Genomic DNA, 15,385 nt, shown 5'->3' with positions numbered 1-15,385 from the left:
ATAAAACTGACTTACCTATACTAGGTGGACTGCCATAATTTACAGGGGACTCTGGAGGCCTCCCACAATGTAGTGCAGCAAGAGCAGATCCCTTCCATACAACATGTTTGCAACCTGTTTTTTAAAAAAAAAATTACACAAACAAAATATAGGCGAGCACTTTTTCATGAAAAAACTCAGAAGAGGCACGAAATATCAAGAACTCTCAAAATTATTATAAATTTTTCATACTTTTGTTTGTACGAAGCAAAGACTGTCTGCCAGCTCCTAATAATGTCTGCACTCCAGGGACACTTTGGGGAATTTCTTGCTCTAGAAGAGGTCCAAGTCGATGGCATATTTGAAGCAAGTGGTCAGGTGCCAAGTGTCTGTAATATTTCACCTATTTATGAAAGAGCAAACAAAACATCTGCTAAAGAACCCAGTATTTTTGAAGAATTACTGATTTTTTTTTCCAGATTGTTACACAAATTCACAAAAAAAAAAAAAATCACAGTTTATTAAGGATACAAACAAATAATGACCTTTAAGTGCAATAATTCTTTCCAGCTGGTCCTAATTACTACTCTATTCAACACATGCCACTTTGTACAGAGAACTTTTGGTATTTTCTGCTTTCTGACTTTAAGGCACAGTTGCTCATAGACTTAATAAGCACCTTTACAACCACAGTACAAAATGTAAAGTATATATATTCAATATTATATTTAAATAGTGATCTGGTCAATTTGAGTTACTCTAAGATAAAGATGAGACAAAGACTGTAAGGACAGCAACACCATTCTATGGTTCTATTTACAGAATTCTTGGAAGATCCACAAATAACGCTGCTTTGTAGAAGACAATTCAAAAACATCCTCCTCCAACCTACCAGTTACAAGATTTTGTTGAAGCTTCACAACTGGATTTTATTTTTTTTTATCTTGAAACTGTTGGCTTAAGCAATTTAAAATTGGTATGCATGATCCTCTATTAGGCTACAAACATGACCAGTTTGGAAACTGCTCATTGTTTTCAACCACACAGTATCAAAACAAGCTCTTCTTATCAGTAGAGTTCCTCTTATAGCAGTGTTGAACGAATATTAATGACTGACCAGAAAAAACACAGTTCATTCTTTTGAACTACTATAATACTAGAGCAGAAGACCATCTTGCATAGGAAGGGAAAAAAGCTTCAAATGCGTCAACAGTACAATCCTATTATAAAGCTCTTGGTTAAGAAACAGCATTTTTAAAACGGATAAGCTACTGTCAGCTTAGACAATAACAAAGCAAACTTAAAATAATAAAATTAGGAGGAAGGGGAGAAACTCTGTTTTCTTCAGTTCTTGTACAAGATCTAGTGTGTAGCAGTTTTATCCTTCGCACAGCCTGAAATACATCTTCACAGCTTTACTTTGCAGAAACAAGGAAAAAAAAAAGGTACTGCAGTAGAAGCTAGTGATGTTTTGTTACTCTTCAACTAGAGAATGCCTTGATTGACATTTTAGGCAGAATGATGCTTCTATATTACCCCTAATTAACAGGAATTTACCTCATTCTCAACAAATGTGCTCCTATCTTGCCGACAAGCTACAATCGCTTCATGTAGTCCAGCAGTTTGGTAACATAAAGAGTGCTGATGTCTGAAAACGAGACTCTGGAAAAGTCTTGCTTATACCAGTAATTCTCACCACCACCAACACAACACTCTAGTGAAGGAAGTGAAGCTCCTCTTTTGCTCCTGCCATGGTTCAATCCAGCCGGCAGCTCAGCCCCACACAGCTGCTTGTTCACTCCCCCTCAGTGTGGTGGGGGAGAAAAATTGTAAGGGTAAAAGAAAGAAAACCAGTGGGTTGAGATAAAGACTATTTAACAGTTAAAGCAAAAGCTGCAGGACAAAGAAAGAAAAATAAGGAACTCATTCGCTACTTCCCATCAGCAGGCAAATGTTTAGCTGCTTCCAGGAAAGCAGGGCTTCCCTTCCGTGAATTATGTTACATTTGTAGAAGGCCTTGCAAGCTGCTGGAATTTGACTCCCTAAAGGTTAACCTGCATGAATCTTTTAAGTCATTTAAAAAAAGAAAAAGCCTCTTACTAAAAAAAAAAAAAAAATTTTTTTTAAATCAAGTTACAGTAGATTGTACAGATCAGCTCTTCAAAATGTCTAAATTCAACATCATTAGAAGGGTGGCAAAAAATTATCTACTCAGTTCAGAACTTGCTATTCCAATTCATTTTTATCAGTAAATTGTAAAGAGAACCTGAAGTTTTTTCCTACAGGAAGGAAGTTTTTTCCTACAGGAAGGAAGTTTTTTCCTACAGGAAGGAAGTTTTTTCCTACAGGAGGAATCAGTCAAAAACATGCTTGAGAGCCCTAAAATATTAGAACAGCTGTAACAGGTGACAAAACTACGTACCTTTCTGCCACCAACAGCCCCGATTAATTTCCTTAGTTTTTGTTCTCCTCCTCTACTACCAAAAAGAGTTGAAAAACTTAAATACTGTCCTTTGTATAATTCTACCTGAAAACAGACTTCACGTCTGCAAAACCTGAACTTGTCTCTCCAAGATTAATAATTATTGAATTATTTTTTGTTTCACCACAAGTATTAGAACTACATATGCAATTCGGTTATCACTGTATCCTGCTCAAAAACCTTCCATTTTATAGATCATCACAAATACACAAAATCAAAAGTAAATTAAGCAAATCGGCTTTGACACATTCCAAAACTACGGCTAGATGACATCTTGAGTCATACTTCTCATGATTTGTCATAAGCCATGTGTTCATTTTTTATTTTAACAAAAACGAGGTAGGCTCAATTCCTCGTGTAGTTTTTACAGGAAATGTTTTGGAAAGGGAGATCTATTTGCATTACTCTTGATCATGCCTATTAAAGATCTTAATCTATACCTCACACCCACACTATAGTCTCTCCTCATCTAAGTCCACTTGTGTCAAAACAGCTATTTATACCAAATTACGCAGCAGTTTTATGATGCTTCTGCACAGCATTTGTCCAAATACTGCTACTAAGCAGCATCTGCAACCACCTCATTAACAAACTGATTCAACAATACTAAGTGAGCTGTACCCTTAAAAAAAAAAAAAACACAGTGACACTGGCCATCTAAACACTTCTCAGTTCCAGAAAATTTATACAACTTTATTTTAGTAATAAAAATAAGCTTGTAAAATCTACTAACGAAAACCCCTCTTATTTTGTTACAGGTTTATTTGGACTTTCTTCTTTCCCGTTTTCTCATTTATAAAGAAATAAACAGTGGAAATTAAATATTCATTACAAACAGGCTATTAAGTAAGTTTTCTCCAGTGTAGTACTTTCTTCTCCATCAGGGAAAAAAAAACAAAAAACACCACCAAAAAACAAAACAACAACAAAAGTTCTTTTAAAAATATTAATAGAATATTTCCAGTTGAAAGAGACCTACAGCAATCATCTAGTCCAAGTGCCTACCTCAGGACTCACTAAAACCTAAAGCATGGTATTAAGCACATTGTCCAAATGCCCACGACTCTGACAGGCTTGGAGCAGCAACCACCTCTCTAGGAAGCCTGTTGCAGTTACAGTTTGTATGTGTGACTATCAGCATTACAGTAGAAGTCACAAATAAAGAAAGTGTGTAACACGAATTCACCTTAATCCCGATTCCTCCCTTTTGAGAAACTGAAAACAACAAACAAAAAAATTGCAGAAGAGAACCACAATGCTACAGCCACAACTCAAGAAAGGACAAGGTAAGGAAGTCTTTCATTTAACACATTAAACAGAGGGGCTTGAAAGCTAAAATTATTTGCATTTTTCTAAAGTACAGCCTATCAGGAGACAATTCTTGCACTGACTAACTGTAAAAAGAAGCTAGAACGAACCTAAAATATACCCACCACTCTGAGTCCTTTTCCTAAAACAGATAACAAAGAAAAGCAACCCTTGTCAAGAATACTTTCAAATCAGATTTCAGTGACAAAAGAAATAAAATTATTTTTTAAAAGGACACTTTACAAGCTTTGTCAGAAACAGAAAAGCTTATGAAAACACAACAGAATGATGGAAATTTGTCTTGATATCAATCTCTAATACCAAGAAGAGAAAGTAAAAGCAAAAGGAAAAAAAATAACAGATGTACAAGTATTTAAAATTCAAACAGCTCTAAAGAAAAAGCGAGAACTGGACTCTACAAACAGGAATTTAAAAATTTTATGCCAAAACTGTGATGTCAAACAGCACCAGGGTTGTTCTTTTTTTTTTTTTTTCCTCTGCCAATCCCACTTAGCTGAAATTCTAGCTGATTTCTTTCCTCCTCCTATTAGGCTATTTGCAACATCTAGTTCTGCTCTTTCTTCCAACAGAAATGCACAGAAGACATGCTTTTGTAAGTATAATAAAGAGCTGGTCTTGTTTGAATAGAATTTTTGCATAAGACAACATTTCTTAAACATTAATAAAAAACAGAATTCTGTCAGCAAGTACAAAAAAAATACAGATCTCAAGCACAAATAGTATTTTTTAGAAAACAAACAGAAGCATTATCTTCAACTTCACCCTTCACCTACTACCCCAGCTTTACTTATTCCAAACAAACAGCATGGGAATACACAAAATGCAGCTCCACAGCTATTCCGACAAACATTCAAATCTTTATTATCTTTGAAACAGACCTAAGTGCTTGTATTTTCATTCTGCATGACTCTGCAGAATAATTCAGCATCAGAATCACAGTGAATGCGTGAACAGAATCAAGATTTGACCTAGACTCTAGTTAAATTTGTAATACATAATGCAGTTATTTTTTAGGCATCAAGTTAAAAACGACCCTATTCGGGATTCTGCTCTAAGCACAAAGCATACAGAAACGCTCTCCGATGTACTGCTGTTGGGGGATTCCCCCCTCCCCATGCTAACAATTAACATGCTTTACTACAAGTCGGACTGTAAATATCTTTCAGAAAAACACATTTCCTCACAAGGACATTCAGCAACAAAATCCAGAGTCAGTAAGCCACCTTCGTTTCAAGATGCAAGAGCTCTATCTTGCCAATATCAGCAGCTATCCTGGCTTAACTATTCTGCTATGTAACATATTACCCAAAACAAGCTCCAATTGAATTACAGTGATTGTTGTACTATATCAAACCATCAATCTAATACAGTACCCTGTACCACTAGCAAGTGCCTTATTACTTTAAAATTAGGAATTGCAATGAAGTGCAATTACTTTTCCCTGAAGGATTCTCTTTTTTTTTTTCCTTTGGGGGGCTGGAGGGGCAGAGCAACAAACAACAGGGAGAGGAGAACTGGAGAATTAACCATTTCCTCCAAAGTGTATTTATTTCTCTGGTACTTTCTAATTATCTTTGAGCTAAAAGTATATGGATACTTCACCTCTATTTCCTATGGGAACACCTATTATTTTAATGCGAGATTACTTTTTCCTCTAATTAAATAAGAGCTTTCCACTACCTAAAGAGGGTCTACAAGAAAGCAGAAGGAGGACTTTTTACAAGGGCATGCAGTGACAGGACAAGAGGGAATGGCTTTAAACTGAAGGAGGGGAGATTTAGATCAGATATTAGGAAGAAATTCTTTCCTGTGAAGGTAGTAAGGAACTGGCACAGGTTGCCCAGAGAACCTGTGGCTGTCCCATCCCTGGCAGTGTTCAAGGCCAGGTTGGATGGGGCTTTGAACAACCTGGTCTAGTGGAAGGTGTCCCTGCCCATGGGACGGGGTTGGAACTGGATGATCTTTAAGGTCCCATCCAACCCAAACCATTCTGTGATTCTATATGAAAGAGACTTGTATGAAACCAGCCATCTCAAGAACATACAATTTTTTCCAACTATTTAACACTTTTAATAGACGTGAGGCCAGAGCAGATGAAAAACCTTAGTAAAAACACACCACAGCAAGCTTGCTATTTACACATGAGAAGGTATGAAAAATAGCAGCATTTTCAGCCTTATGAACTAAGACATTCACCTATGCTTATTACTGTTAGATTACGTGCACCTTTTGCCCATCTTAAACTCATGCATTTGTGGGGGTTTGTGCATTTTTTGTTGTTTTGGTTTTTTTTAATAAAAGTTACACCTTAGAAACTTGATATACCTCTTTATCTCATCTCTCATCAATGTTCCTTAGTTTCAGTTTGAAAGAACTAGCACAAAGCAGGTCACTTAGCTAACCCTCTCAGTTATCTGTGGAACAAAACGAAGGTGTGGTATTTTGCACAATGAACAGCTCCTTCTCATCAAAATGTAACAGTTTGAACAGAGAGGCTCTAACATTACCTAAATTTCCCAGGTAAGGGAACAGCCTGTAGAACAGAAATGTTTGTCTTTCAGAACTAAAAGGAAATCATTTAAGTTGATTTATGTCCAACAGAAGCACTGACAATGAGACCAAAAACACAGCCATAGATCACAATGATTTCACAGGTTTTCTTACCTCCAGTCTCTCAGACCACCTTCCAAAGCACTGAATATAGACTCTCCCCAAATTACTGTTAATAACAGAAACTAGATGATGACACAGCTGTCTGATTCAATGTAAGTTTTTATTTTTGCTCCCCATGTCTTTGAATACCTTTACTGCACATTTCCTGAAGAAAAAAAAACACACTTGCTATCTGCTTACTTATTAAAAAGCAGAATTATTAAACAGTAACCAAAATGCTGTCTAAAAGACTTTTACTATGTTGGTAAAAGTAGTTTAGGCACTGTATTTCATTGTTTGTGTAAGGGACCTAGTGTCCCAGTCCCACAGATACTTTGTAACTTCACATACCTTTGCATAACCAAAAAAGAACAAACACTAGGATTGCCTGAAAACAGCCATTTTATCATTTCTGAGTCACATTTAATAATTGTGGGCAGGGGAAGAGAAAAGGACAAATGTGAACAAAACAGCAATAAACTGTTCTGTTCCTGAGAACAAGGCATACTACCCCCTAAGCCTGTCACACCGCCTTCCTATTTCTCTCTCCTCAACCACCACCAACATGAACAAAATTCTAACTCAACAGTGAAAATGACAGTTACATTGATATTTTGGATAAGAAAAATTGAACTCATGCACAGTATGATGCTTATAACCTAGAAGATCTTTAAAATAATAATAATATTATTTAAAAAAAAACACCACACCAACCCTCCCCCCAAAAAACAAACAAAAAAAAAATCCAGTAGCTCTAAATTGTTGCTGTGAATCTTAATGTTCACCCATCTAAAGTCCACTCTGCTCCCAAAAAGAGCAACACCAACACATTGCCAAAGCCCTCCAGGTGCAACCCTATCACATCCCTCAATGTGCAGGTAGGACACACATTGCTGCATGCAAGAGGAGAGCTGAACCACCCAAAACCTGTTTTTTTACTGTGCATTTTTCAGACAGTTCAGCTCCCTTATCTAACTAACCGCATGCTGGGATGAGCACTCATGTCCACACAAAGGATGCAGCAGAGATGCACAGCTTTGATCTGCAGTGTACAATTAGAGCAGCTACACGCACGTCAAAACTGCAATGTGAAAAAACAATTACCCTAGAGTCAAATGATGATGCACAGCTCGTGCATGTGTCAAGGCCCTAGCAAAGGTGCTTTAAAGCCTAACCACACAACACTTAAACAACATCTTTAACCACAATCTGTAAACAATTCGCAGGCTCTCCCGAAGTGAGCTGTTAACTCATAAAACTCCTCGATTTTTGTCCCCCATCATGAGAAATCCTCAGTCTTTCAAAAAGAAGACAAAAACAGCTGGCTTACCATTAAAAAGTCTCAACTAATGCAAGAGAATGCAAAACATCCCGAGATCTGCTGCTGGAGAGTCTCACCAACCTTGATACACACAGACTGAGACTGACCTACCGGCGTACTTAGTTCTCGGAAACTGTTTTGTTATCACACAAATAGAAACCTTCATACTGACACACAAAAATGAGACTGGTGCTCTGAAATGAGACCACACTCTCAAAGTGAGATTCAAGCGGTTTATATATATGACAAATGGTGGCTGTAGAAAAGTGTATTAGAGAAACAGTATACTTCTGAATTCAAAAAAGATCACTTCAGAATGTAAACTGTATTATAATAGCATTTCTGAACATATTTATTTTCCTGTAGCATTACAAGGATGCAGAGCACAGTGTTAGCTTGTAAGATGATGAAACATTTACTTTCACTGACCAAACAGAAAAATGAAAATAATTTACAAGATGAAAATTGCATGGGATTTAACATTATTTGCATGAATTAAGTGACAGAAATAAAGTATCTACGGCTGTGAATTTTAGTCTAATAACAGAAAGTTAGTTCTAATAGGAATTCCTAAGTAAGTGTTTTCAAAACAAGGACAGAACCAGGAAAAACATCATCCTTTTAAAAGATATGCACCTTAATAGATGTATAATAAAAGACATGATTTTGCAACCAACAAGACAGATCCTGGGATTAAATTCCACCCATGTTACACAGAGCCTTTATTCCCTCCAAGAGCAAAAGTCAGACATCCAACACTACATTTACTGGTATTTTTATTTCTTAGCTTTTCTCCCTTCAGCTCCTTCTATGAAGTTTAGTGAAAGCTCAAGGCTTTCAAGTCTGAGAAGTGGTACCAACATGACAGAAAATGCTGTCTCCAGAAAAAAGAAGCAGCATCTTAAAGCTGGGAAAAAGATTTAAATAATAATAAAAAGATAATAAAAATGTAGAAACAGAAAATTAGCTTATCATCACCCTCTACCTTAACAGGTTCCTTGGTTTGAAATAAGCAAATTTTTTGTTTAATGAAACAAGACATTGTGAAAAACATCTCTTTCGTATGAAATGTAACTGCCACACTGCAAATACACTTCCGTGACAGCTTTCACAAGCCTAAAATGTAAAGTAGTACAAAGTTTATGAATCTTTGACAACTGAAGCAACAGCAGAGAGAGGATGGAGAAAAGCATCAAGAACAAAGTAACCAGTTTCTCCCCCCCCCCCCCCAACATGTAGGTAGGGACAAAGGGAAGGAAACTCTGTTAGGAACTGAAGACTGTGAAAACAGAAAGGTGCTTGTCAGCATCACACTGCCTGATACCTGTACCCACGATCAAGTCCAAATTTTGAGTAAGTACATCTTACCTCATTACATATCTATTACAACTGAATACCAACATTCCAACAAACATGACATGTTTCTTGGAAATAAGGGTCTGAATGAATTTATTTCTCATCAAGTCTTCTTACTTCAAACTCCCTTTTTTCTCACTTTCTCTTTTGTCACATCCTTTCATACTCTGACTATACAGAAGAAACCCAAATCCATTCTACACTAGGAGTACACCTGCAATTCTTCATAGTTTATTGGAAAAAAAAAACAAAACCGCAAGAAACATGGGAAGTTTTGCCAACCAACTTCTGACTATTACCTGAAATAAATAATATGACCTTATAAATAGATAGGTAAAGCACAGTATATAATGCAAAAGTACCAGCACTCTGAAATTCACAGTTGAATTTCTTGATGGTTGATTTCAGGAAAATTGAGAACTATTGGTATGTACGAATCAGTTTTCAGCAAGTCAGCTGCTATCAATTCTTCCACAACACATGCATTAAAGTGCCTGAGCCAATCTACCTCTTGCTCCAGAGAAAACTAATGCAGTAAATAAACCTGTTCCAACTGTAATAAATACCTATGAGTCATACTGTAACATTAATAATATAACTAAGATAATGTATATGCCAGTAGTATTTACTGGATGCATTACTGATGGGAACTGCTCTGTTTCCTTTTGTGCAAGCTCAAAAGTTCTCTGGTCTAAGTCTCAGAAGTACTGGAGCTCAGAACTGCCATAACCAACCAGAAATCCCAAAGGGAAATCTTGCTTTGACGCATATTACAAACATGGCTCAATTTTCCTCTGAAATCTTATTCAGAAATCCAGAGACTAAATTGCACAACAGCGCACCTGTAACAAAAATAATACCAGCAACGAGTTGCTAACAAACACAATTCAGGCACCTTAATTGCCGTTTCCCCAACTACTGCAGTTCATGGTATATTAAAGAAAAATATATCCAGGCCCCTCTCAGCTAGCAAGAGCTATACCACTCGCGCAGACAACACTTTTAAATCACTGATGCGCACCAGAGATGAAAAGCACACACGGGGAATTAGGGGAAAATAAAAAAAAAAACCAAGGGGGAGGTGTGGGGTGGACAACGACACCACTTAAGTTTGTGATGTCAACCTGTGAACCAGTTATTCCTACACACCAGATACACTGTATACAAGCTTCAAAAGCAATACGAAACGCGGGCACACACCGCACCAGAAAGGACACACCAAACCCAAACCGCCGTGTCGATCCCAACCCGTGAACAGCAGGGCGAAGGGGAATAAAGGCCTCCTCAACACAGCGGCCCGGGCCCCGACCCCTTCCGCTGCCTCACCACGGGTCGGTGCGCGGCAGCGCGGAGCCATTGTGCGTGCGGACGGCGCGGCTCTATGCGGAGGAGAGCGCCCCCTCCTGCCGGCGGCGCGGCCTCGGCCGCCCGCCCGCCCGCTCGCTCGCTCGCTCCCCGCGCTGGCCCCGCCCCGCGCCGCTCGCTCTCGCCCGCCCGCGCCGCGTCCATGACGTACCTCTGTTTGCAGCCGGCGAGGCCGCGCCGGGGCTTGGGTGCTTGTTGTTATTTACCCCGCGCAGGCTACACCGGCGGGACCCCGCGGCTGCCCCCGGGATAGGGGGGGAAAGGGAAGGACGAGGATGAGGTTATGTTAAAAAAATAAAATTTAAAAAAATTTCTCAAGTTTGTTTTTTGCGGTTTTTTTTTAAGTTGTAATTTTCTTTTTGCGGGAAATTCAATTTTTTCCTAGGGCTGCTCAGGGAGAGCGAGGGGAAAAGAAAATCCACCCAACTTTGCCCGCCGCGCCGGCTGCTTACCAGGTTCTCGTAGCTACGGGGATGCTCCTTGCCCGTCCAGTCGGTCCGCTTGGGCAGCAGCTAGGGGAGGGCAGAGAGGACGCCCCGTGAGTGGCTCCCCTCCCCCGAGCAGCCCCCCGGCAGCGGCAGGGCCCCGGGATGGGGCGGGGGAAGAAGGAGAGAGAGAGGGAAGGGGGAGGGAGGCCGCAGGCGGGGCGAGAGCCGGGTGCGCGGCACCGCTTACCTCTTTCTCCGCCACTTCTCGGATCAGGACCTGCAGCAACAAAAGGGATGCGAGAATGTATTGAGAAAAGGGATGTGGATTTTAGAACGAAGAAAATACGGAAAAAGAAGAGCCCGTTCCGCCGCCCTGCCCGGCCGCCCCCTCCCCGCCAGGCCCGGCGGCGCCATCCCTGCCTCCCTCCATCCCTCCATCCCTACCTGAGCCGCTTGCTGGCAGGGTCCGTCCTCCAAAAAGCGAGCGATGAGGAAGTAGAGCTCTGCGGGTAGAGGAGAGGCGGTGAAGGCTGCAGCTCGCCCCTTCCCCGCTGGCTTTTCTTTCTTCCCCCTCCCCGCCGACCCTCTCAGGCTCCCGCCGCCCTGCACGGTGGCTTCCGCGGCACTCACTCACCCGCTCGCAGCTCCGCCGTGTGCCTGCTGCCGCCGTCCCCGGACATGGCGAGGCGAAAACCGGGAGGGGGGGGGGGGGGGGGGGGGGGGGGGAGTAAAAGGAGGGAGGGAGGTTCGGGCCGCGCTCCCGCGGCAGCGTAGGGTCCTAGCGAAACGCACCCGCCCGCCCGGTAGCTGTCACTGTTCGTTCACCAGGAAGAGTGTCGGCTCCACCATTCAACCCACGGGCAGGAGGAGGAAACAACTCACACCGACCCGCCGCCAACGCCGACGCCGCTGCTGCTGCTGCTGCCGCCGCTGCTACCGCCGCGGCCGCCAGCCAGCGCGAGCGCGATCCCTCCGCACGGAGAAAGAGTTCCCTCCTCCTCCGCGCCCCCCGCCTCAGCCTTCCCGGCGCCTCTCTCCGCTCCGCGCCGCGCGCGCAGCCCCTCCTCCCTCAGCTCCTTGCACCCCTCAGTCCCCAGCGCCCGGCGGCGGCGGCCAGGCGGGGAAAGGGAGGGGGGAGCCGCGTTCTTCTGCCCCTGCCCCGCCGCCGCGGCGGCCTCCGCCGCTGCCCGGCTGAGGGGAGAAGGGGCGAGAGCAAGCGCTACGTGTTTATTAGCGGGCGGGCTGAGGCAGAAGATGTCGGAGCGGCAGAGGCGGGGCGGGCGGGAAGGCGGCGGGCTGCTTGCTGAAAGGCGCTTTCTCTGCGAGGTGCGGGCGGCCGGAGCGCGGAGGGATACGACGCACGGGGAGGAGGGGCTGAGAAGGGGCAGCGGCGATTCGCGGCGGCGGCGGGCCTGGAAGTTACCGAGTTGCAGTGTTGCAGAAAAGGGAAGCGAACGAAGCCAAAAATGCCCCTGGGGAGTGCGGCCCCGCTGGGGAGGCGGGCTGAGGAAGCCTGGCCCTCCTCTCAGCCCCCCTCCTCCACCCGCTGAGGCTCCCCTAGCCCCGTAACCAGGCCCCTCCCGGGCGCGAGGCTCCGGCAGCCCCGGGCTCTTTCGGCGCTCGGCGGGGCCTTGGGGTGCGGCGGGTTTGGCATCTGCGCGTAAGTGCCAATGTCACGCGTTTTTGGGTCTTGTTCTTGCAACATAGTGCCCGGGTCCGGGTTCTTGCCTTATGTTTGGGGGGAGTGGGAGTCCCAGCAAGCCCCAGACAACCTGAAACGTGGTTGTTCGTCAGGCGGCAGCTCTGTTTGGGGCCATGTCTCTGCCACGGAGGGTGAAGAGCTCGCAGGGTACTCCGTTTCAGAACTTCCCTTAAAAAAAAAACTCAAACAGCTAGTAACCGGTTTATTCGTTGTTCTTGCCGCCAACCACATCAGACACGCCGGACTGACGAATCTTGCGGCCTCTAGGAGCGATGGCAAAAGGAGTGTTGTCAACGCGAGGACAAGCGAAGGATGATGATGCCTGCAACCTATGGCTGGACTGGAGGTAATTCACTAGTGGATCAATAACGTACCGAAGGTTCCTGAAAGGCTGCAACATTGTACAGGGCCTGATTAGAGATTAAAACATTGGTTTATTTAATGCTTGTTAGCTTGACGATACCGAGTAAACGTTCTGATTCGTGCTGTATCTTTTTATTTGCTGCTTGCAGTCATAAAGGAAAAGAAAATAAAACCAAAGCAAGTAATTTTTGCTTTGTTTAAAGGTAACTATCGTTACTACTAATAACTACCTTTAAAAAACAAATCTGTGTCCGACAAGGAAGGGGTATAAAGGAGCATAATTACTTTATGGTTTGCAATGCATCTATGCTTTTTCAGGTCGAGTTTGGGCCTTGCCAGAGCCAACATGTTTGTGGACAATAAGAGTGAATGTAGCAGGGATCGGTGTAAACAGGAGAAGCCGTCATTTTTTAGTATTATTTTGCCCCGTTTACTAACTAATGTGACTCGTGAGGCAAAGCCGAAAGTATGTTTGAAATTATATAGGAATTAGACAAATAATGCTGTGTATGTAGAGACCCTAAAGCTCCCAACTGCATAACTTTTAACAAAATTCGATTTAAAGCATCTTTCTGTGCAGCTGAGGGGAGGCTGAGTTGAGCATTTTTACATGTATGTTTCCAAGGCTCTGAGGTTGGTGTACAAGCCTGCTGCTTGAGCTTTGTGCTTGGCACGGTGAGAAAGCTGCTGCGACCACGCTTCAGCTTTATTGCACAAACATATCCGTGGAAGGTTAGAGAAGGGAGGCTGAAATGTCAGGTATTTCCATGAAGTCGTGTTCTAAAAAGTGAGAAAAATCAGATTGATGTGGCAGATGCTGTGTTGCTGTGCATTTTGACGTACTGTTATCAAATGTTCAAAAAATCATTGAAATCATAATCCAGCATGTCTGTTGTAATCGTCAGAGTAAATGTGTTTTGTAGGACAAATGTTTTTTTAAGATATAAACTCTTGCATGGGTTTGATCACTTTGTCTGTAGCCAGGCTCACGTTATGTATTTAAAAATGTATGTGTGTCTCCCTTTTCCCAGTTTTTCTAACAATAACTGCTCCGTGTTTCAGCTGTATTTTAAATCCACACATCACATAATTGAAGTGGCAATGAAATAATATTTACCATCTAATAAAGATTTAAAACATAAAGTGGCTTGTCTTTTATTAGCTATGTAAAATACATATTGTAGTATCTCTCATAGGTGGTTCTCACAACAAAGGGCTACATGAATAATGTGATTAACATTTTAATTTCCCTTGATGCTTACATAAATATACTTCTGTATGGCATCACTAAAACTATCAACTGAGGAATACAGAAATTGTAATAGTTAAAGAGTCTGAAAATAGAGGAAAACTATCAGAGTATACTGAACTTCCCTGTTCTTTTGGCAACTCAACTTTTCCTGATGCAGTTTAAAATACAGCCCACAGAATCAAGATGTTAGTGGTGTTTTGACTGCAAAATAAGGATTGTCTTTAACTATTGTGAAGCACTGAGCAAAATGGAACCCCAGTGCCTGACCTGAGCTCGAGCACCGAGGTACTAAAATAATATTTAATAAACAGGTTTTACAAACATACATTCCACCTCCCCTGACAGGTGAAACCTGATGGGGATTTTTGTTTATTTGTGGCTAAATGTGGAAATCATACAGGTCACTGGAGAAGATGCAGAATTATTGTTTGGTAGTGTGCATTAGAATAAGTTTAAGAATTCCTACAGCAGTAACAAATATTCCATTATTTCTTCAGAGATGTTTTAAAGGCTGTTGATTTTTTGTTGTTTTGTTGTTTTTTTTTTCTTGTCCCTGTTGCAGTCAAATTGAGGATATTTGTTATGTACACAAGTGAAGAAAAATAGCCTCATCTCTGAATTTTTACTACCTTGGTTGTTTTGTTTTCAAATAATTCCTTTTTTTCATGTGATCTTGTCACCTCCCATTATCCTTAAGTAAAACTACATCAGTTCTGCTTTGTTAATGAGATTTAGTACTTTTTTAGGAGGTGTTTCTACTCCGAAAGGTTTGCATTAGAGGAAAAAAAGTTATAGTAGTAATGGAATTATTTTCCTTTTTTCAGCTATAACGATTGTTTGAGTTCAAAAGAAAACCTCGTATAATTTTAATCATTTAATTGGTTTAACATCTAATAGTTTTACATATTCTTTTTGCAAATGTTGCGTCCTTTTACACTGTGACTTCTAAATATGAATATTTACATGTTCACTAAAATAATTTTACAAAAAATCAAGAGTAAAGTTTACTATGTTTTGCTGTAAATAAAGCTGATACATAAAATTTACAGTCAGTTATGGACTCATCCCAAGGGTTGGTTGGTTGGTGTTTTTTTCCTTACCTTGGCCTTATATATTTTATTCTTCTCCTTTCCCAAAAAGTGCATAAGCACTGTAA

The 15,385-nt window shown here is 41.6% G+C and overlaps 1 protein-coding gene and 1 long non-coding RNA gene across 5 annotated transcripts in view; one reads left to right on the top strand and one right to left on the bottom strand.

The window, feature by feature from the left end:
- Positions 1-11,846, bottom strand: part of PHIP (pleckstrin homology domain interacting protein) — a 105,505-nt gene extending 93,659 nt beyond the window's left edge. For all 3 annotated transcript variants that reach the window (XM_057412499.1, XM_057412497.1, XM_057412498.1), the window contains exons 1-6: positions 11,547-11,846; positions 11,357-11,415; positions 11,160-11,189; positions 10,937-10,996; positions 232-382; positions 16-114 (exon numbers count right to left, since the gene is read on the bottom strand). In XM_057412499.1, the coding sequence (XP_057268482.1) occupies positions 16-114; positions 232-382; positions 10,937-10,996; positions 11,160-11,189; positions 11,357-11,415; positions 11,547-11,592 (445 nt within the window). In that variant the 5' untranslated portion in view covers positions 11,593-11,846. The remainder of the gene's footprint in view (positions 1-15; positions 115-231; positions 383-10,936; positions 10,997-11,159; positions 11,190-11,356; positions 11,416-11,546) is intronic.
- A 629-nt stretch (positions 11,847-12,475) lies between these two features.
- On the top strand, positions 12,476-13,110 carry LOC130600820 (uncharacterized). 2 transcript variants are annotated; one of them, XR_008972531.1, is made up of 2 exons: positions 12,476-12,572; positions 12,882-13,110. It is a non-coding gene; the product is annotated as an uncharacterized LOC130600820 (long non-coding RNA). The 2 variants fall into 2 exon arrangements; XR_008972532.1 differs by having other exon boundaries at positions 12,849-13,110.
- The last annotated feature ends 2,275 nt before the right edge of the window (positions 13,111-15,385 follow it).

Source organism: Pezoporus wallicus, unplaced genomic scaffold, assembly GCF_028554395.1.
Source record: "Pezoporus wallicus isolate ANWC-B61680 ecotype Strahan unplaced genomic scaffold, APGP_CSIRO_Pwel_v1 contig_4788, whole genome shotgun sequence".
NCBI classification, from domain to species: Eukaryota; Metazoa; Chordata; class Aves; order Psittaciformes; family Psittacidae; genus Pezoporus; species Pezoporus wallicus.
The sequence above is the reverse complement of the archived record's forward strand: the minus strand, read 5'-3'. Positions and strand labels throughout refer to the sequence as shown.